The 6,039-nt window shown below is 49.4% G+C and overlaps 1 protein-coding gene across 1 annotated transcript in view; it reads right to left on the bottom strand.

The window, feature by feature from the left end:
- LOC125957009 (adenylate cyclase type 9) overlaps positions 1-3,283 on the bottom strand; it is a 13,352-nt gene extending 10,069 nt beyond the window's left edge. Inside the window, exons 1-2 of the mRNA XM_049689363.1 lie at positions 2,594-3,283; positions 536-945 (exon numbers count right to left, since the gene is read on the bottom strand). Of these exons, the coding sequence (XP_049545320.1) occupies positions 536-544 (9 nt within the window). The 5' untranslated portion in view covers positions 545-945; positions 2,594-3,283. The remainder of the gene's footprint in view (positions 1-535; positions 946-2,593) is intronic.
- Between the last annotated feature and the right edge of the window lie 2,756 nt (positions 3,284-6,039).

Below are 6,039 nucleotides of genomic sequence, written 5' to 3'. Positions count from 1 at the left end.
GAGCCAGCACATGGAACACACTGGCCTCCATTTAAAACCATCTTCCGCACAGACACACACACACACATCTCTCGAACACCGTGCTGCACAAATCGTGCTAACTACGATCCTACCGAAGAAACGAAACGTTCCTCAACAATCGTGTCCGCAGAGAGCAGCTGCATTCGTCTTCATTTCCAACCCCCTTCCACCAACCCGCAACCGCAATAATTGGCACCTCGCGAAAAATACCCGCACATCTCCCCTCGTGCCACGGTTTCGGTAACACGATCGTCAATACAATCGGTCCCGAAACCTCGAAATGCAGACGGTAGTGTGGATGCATCCCCATGGTGCCATCATTAGTGGCTTGCCAAAAACAAAAATGTGACGATCGATGAGCGAGAAGTTCTGACAGCAGCAAGGACAGCACCACCTATTAGCACCATCCATTCACTGGGTTTCTTGTTGTGGGTAAATGAGTGTCTGTACCAGTGCTGTTATCGGACGCGAACCTCTGAATGAACGAACGGCAAGGGTCCTACATTGGGCTTACCTCCGACATTGTTGAAACCTAACGGTCACTGTTCGGCAACTGCCACTAGAGATGTGTTTCTGCTATGATGGAGATGGGAGGGGGGGGGGGGGGGTAGGGAATAGATCTCGCCGTTGTCCCACTTGTTGTTGTTGCTGGCGTCGCGTGCGTTCCGACGCTGTGCCGGTTGTTTCGTCTGCAGCCTATCGAATGCTCTGATGATGATGATGATGATGCCCCAATTCCTCTTCCTTCTGGTCCTCCTCCACCTTCCCCTCCTTCTCCTGCTCCTGCTGCAAAGCTTACTGTACCATCGTTAACCGGGAATACGCTGGTTGCCAATAGCAATGCTGGTTAGTTCGGTGGGCAACGATCTCTGACATGATGTGTGAACGGCCCATCGGGGTGCCTGGCCTGGGGACCCCTTATTCCTACAACGAAACAAAACAACGAAAACGTAAAGCATAAAGCCGCTGACTTTTGTGCTGCCGTACATTATATTATTATTAAGGGTAAAAGAGTACGCGACAAACCGTGCGCAAGGACGAGGAAGCCCTAGCCACACGGGAAACGAATCCGGCGCCACCGTCACCGAGCAGTGGATTACAATTTACAATTTGGGCGACGGAATGGAAGTAGTGTGCAAATACTGAGTGCCCAGTCCCGGGTACGCACCAACGGTGGGCCCATGGCGTTCACGTTTTGCGTGGACCAGTGCAAAATTCAATTATGAACCCACCCGGGCCTGTGTGTGTGTGTGTGTGTGTGTGTGTGTGTGTGCTGGCTCCCAAAAAATTAACGCCCCAAAAAAAAACCCGCGAATCCGAGTCAAGGCGCGGTCGCGGTCACATGCTTCACAGGTGATGAGTCTGAGTCCACCACCACCTCAGGGCCCACCCGACCCATACACCACCCGGTTGTGTGTTATGTTTGCCTTGTCGGCCTCTTGCTTTCCAAGTCCGCGAGAACGCGAGCGCGTTCACCGGGAGGATAGATAAAAAGGTAAACAGCCACCCACCCCTCGGAGGGGAGAGGGTAGATGATTAGGAGAGCGTATGTGCGGTTACGGTGGTTACGTATACTTCATGGTCGTATCCCGGCCTGGTGAGGGTGTCGATACTACACCCTGTAGGAGAGGGTGCGTGCGAGATGCAAGATCAATGCCGGTAGCATAGAGGCTAGAGGGGCGAAGGGGCCTCCCGAATACCGGCTTTAGCGGCAGGCCCACGGGGTCCAGCCTCAAACGGGCTTCAACAGGCATGTATAACAGGTGTCCTTCGACTATCAACTAGAACCTCCCTCTTCCCCTTCCTCCCCCTCCCTCTCCTTGCCTTATCATCATGGGCTTCGGTGTTTGTCGGAGCGGAGCTAGGGTGTAAGCATCACATGGTGCAAGTGTTCCTGGCCCCCCCTCCTGACCGAATGTATCATCATCCGCACTTTGCACGCCCCCCTCGCTTTGCACGTCTGCTGTTGCTGCAACTCCTCTGCCGCCCTCTTTCGCTTGCTCTTTCTGTCGCTTTCTGACACTGAATGCTGAATGACATCTCGTTTATGCCCGTGTGGAATCGCGAGAGGCAGGGCAGGGGGGGGTTTGTAGATAGTATCCTTGATTGATTGTCGATGAACTTTCTCATGCTAATCTCCGGGCCGCGTTGCGGCAGGCCACCGCTGCTCAGACCATAATGGACATGGCAATTGCTGCAGGGTACCTGTGAAGGGGCTATGACGGGTTGGCTGGCTGACTGGCTGTCTGGCAGACTCGTGAGCCTTGTCGACAGAGGCGGTGTGTTGAGTAGCATGGTGGTTGCTTGACGGATGAATCCGGTTGTTTGGTGGGGTGATGCCGTTTGAATTCAGCTGCTGCTGCTGCTGCTGCTGCACCGAGCATTCGTTCATTCTCTCGCTAGTTCGTTCGCTCGTTAGCTCACTCCGTGCCGTGTCAACTAGCCAAGGTTGCACACGGACACGGGGCGGATGGGCAGTGTTGACACTTACGTTCCCAACCCTTCCCTTTGCCTCCTTCTCCCTGCCACTCGTCACGACCGTGTACACCGCGACAGCCAACAAATAGATTACCTTTCTTCGTTCGTTTCCTTTGCTAAGCAGCAACAGCACCAGCGTCTCGGTCCGTCTCCGTGTCCGTTGTTGAAGCAGCGGGTTGTGGGCTTTGGGCAGGCTTTGTTGATTGGGTAACCGTGGGGTTGAGGGGCAAGAGGGAGAGCATAGACTTGTAGGCTCTCACAGGCTGCCGTTCGATGCCGCCTGATTCTTGATCCTCATCTCGATCCTCGGGTAAGCACTAGTTACACGGTCTCGGGGGCCCACCCCGTCGTCCCACAGCAGCACAAATGATCACACACACCCACACACACACACACACACACATACACTCGCGGGATATGCGCGATCAAGTACGGGAGCGCCAGGAAGGATGTGTTAGACCAGAGCGAGCAACAATTGTTGTCTTCGTTCGTCGTCGTTGTAGTCGTCGTCTTCGTCGTTGTCGTTGTTGTCTTCGTCTCCGTCGTCGTCGTCGTCGTCGTCCGGACAGAAGGCGACCATGAACGGAGGGACCAATAAGGGGAGCCGAACCAACAACAACAAAGTTGTTCCACTATTGTGACTGTATAGGCCGAGGAGAGCGACGGGCGGGTTCACCGTTCGCCGTTTAGTTGGAGTGGCGGCAGTACACACAGCAGGAGCACGCACCCCCGAACGGGAATAACAACAAAACAACGAAAAACAAAAGGAAAAAGAAACTAAATTGAGCGCTCTGGCATTGAGATTCGAGCGCACGGTTTCGAGATTCGAGCGCTCTGGCCTCGAGACTCGAGCGCACGGTTTTCGAGCAGGTTGCGGAAGTCGAGCTAAAGGTACGGGCACACCGGGGATTTCGAAATCAATCGTGTGAGTCCGAAATACGATCCCGACCGTATGAAAAAATGTATGCAATCTGGTATCTTAATGTTTAAGAGACCCGGTTCCAAATGCCTTCTGTCAATGGGGCGCCAAGGCCTCGTTTAAACGCAAAGCGAAGCATGCAGCGCAACCCTAGGAACACAATCCTGGTAATCGTGTCTTTTTCGCTTTGCTTTTGCAAAAAAAATTGTAGGTAGCAAATTACTTTAAAATAGTAGTCAAGCATCCGCACTGACCGATGTTAGGCCCAAAATATTGGCGAGACCTAAAACGGATTGAAAGATATGGCGAAAGTCGATCATCATCCCCATAGTGCAAAACCACCTCTCGCCTAGTCACCCTGAGTATACTCGATTCTGCACTATTTCTCTGGCTTTATCATAGATGGCGCTGCTCGGCTGCGCTAAGTTTGAGCCACACGGCGGTCATCGAAGTTCGAATTCAAATAATTAACATACTCACCTGCACACGTGTTGGTAAGCAACGAAAGCTAGGCAAACAACTTAGAAAACCTTTTATCAAGGGATGCTACCTACTATTCCACGGTTGTGCATGTGCAGCGTTGCTTTTTTCTTTCACATTATCTAGCGTACCTCCAATCGCGCTCAAAAACAAGTCCAATCTCGTTTGTGGTTTTCCCACACGTTGAACTTTGTAGCTTCCATCCGGAAATCCTTGCCGACGCTGATGTCGGCATTAGTGGTAGCTACGTTTTCTTTCGTTCCACTGTCGCGGGAAACCGAACAAAAAAAACAGCCAGAGAAAGATCGGACACAGGTGAACGGCGCGAATCCGGCCATAAACAGTGGCCAGCTATGCTCAACGAATCGGAGTGTCACTTTACTTAAGTACATCGGAGTGTACTTTTTTTTTCAGATATTTTTATTTTTACAACTTTGATCACTTCAGCGAATGGATGGCCGCAGTACGGTTTTGTTGTTGCTGCTGCTGTTGTTGTTGTTGTTGTTGTTGTTGATGTTGTTGTTGCTGTTGCTGTTGTTTCCATTTTGCTTGCTTGCTTTATCAGTTTCTAGCTTAGCGTCACCTTTTTAATGCTAGGAATTATATAGGACAACGCTTTGTTGTTTATTTGTTTTTTTTTTCAATCAGAACGTATCGAAAAAATGTTATTTATTATCTATGGAACCCAGTAGTTGCCTGTAAGAATGCTTTGAGAATGATCATGCGTTGAGAATGTCGTGTTGTTTGACTATTTTCATTTAAAGAGAAGAGGGAGATTATCTTTTTTTCCATTCCTGCGCTACCCGGACCCTTCCTCGCTCCTCCACTCACTCCACTCATCCCTACATACTTCCTCTCGGCCACGGGCCCCTCTGCGCCACTTCTCCTTACGGGTTTTTGCTCCATTTTCTAACTGGGCTGTGCTGTGGGCGCATTGGCGCGATTGATCATGATCTTGCTCATTACCACCCGCGGGTGGTAATCGAATTCCGGACAATTCGGTGGCAGAAAGGTCGGAAGAGGGGGCGTTGGCGAATGGGGGAGGCTGGACAGATTTGCGATAAAAGTAATCCTACCGCTCCCGCAGCGATTGCGAGTTTCCTTCCACACTCTCTCTCTCTCTCTCTCTCTCTTTCTCTCTCACTCTCTCTCTCTACCTCTCTCTTTGGTTCTTCGTATAATTTGCGTTGTAAAAATTCTATGTCGTCATGGTTTTTCCCTTCTTCTGCTCGTTATCTGCTCCGTCTGCTCCGTCCAACTGCTACTAATCACGGATGTTTTATACGTGTGGTTTTGCTCTTTCACCATTGCCTTTGACCCCGCCACACTTGTTCTCTTAACCACGCATCGTGTCACTTGTGTTACAATAAAACTTCTTAATACAATTGTTATTCCATATTCGCAACGTTTATAAGTTCTTTTACACGCTTCTCGCTGTGCTGTTTATCGGTTTGTTTTCGTTCGCCCCTTCCCTCTTTTTTCATTCTCTCTCTCTCTCTCTCTCTCTCTCTCTCTCTCTCTCTCTCTCTCTCTCTCTCTCACTCTTCCTTTCTTGATCTTTCTCGGTGTGTGTGTGTGTGTGTCTCTCTCTCTCCGTCGCTATCTATCCTTTCACTGTTATTATAATACACTATTATTTGATTTTCCTTACTTGTTTGATTGTATACATCTATTGATAGCTTATTAGTATAGAATCAAATCTTTACGATGCCATAGTGTTCAGCGTTGGGGTTTCAATGTCCCATCTTACATGAGTTTTGGGATGAGCAAAACCAAATGGAAAAAGGGAGAGGGGAAGAGAGATTAGAGAAATCAAAAATAGGTGCCCTTCCGATCGCATAACGCATACTACCGTCACCTGATCAATGTAGAATGGTGCACCCCTTGGCTCAAAATAGGTAATTATCGATGTGGTCTGCTGCCTTTTTGTTTTTGTCATGCATGTTGTTCTGTCTCGTGTGTGTGCATGAATTGCAGCACGCTATTCCCTATACCGTTTGGCTTGTTTCGTTTCGTTTCGTTTATTTTAGGAAATATGTTCACATACTAGCAATAATGCGAGCCATGATTGTATGTGTGGTTTCTCTTGTTTAGTTATCTTTAGTTTAAGAAAGTTTAAATAATGTTTATTTCTTGCAATT

This window comes from Anopheles darlingi, chromosome X (assembly GCF_943734745.1).
Source record: "Anopheles darlingi chromosome X, idAnoDarlMG_H_01, whole genome shotgun sequence".
In the NCBI taxonomy this organism is placed as follows: domain Eukaryota; kingdom Metazoa; phylum Arthropoda; class Insecta; order Diptera; family Culicidae; genus Anopheles; species Anopheles darlingi.
Note: the sequence above shows the minus strand (reverse complement) of the source record. Positions and strands in the feature narration are given on the sequence as shown.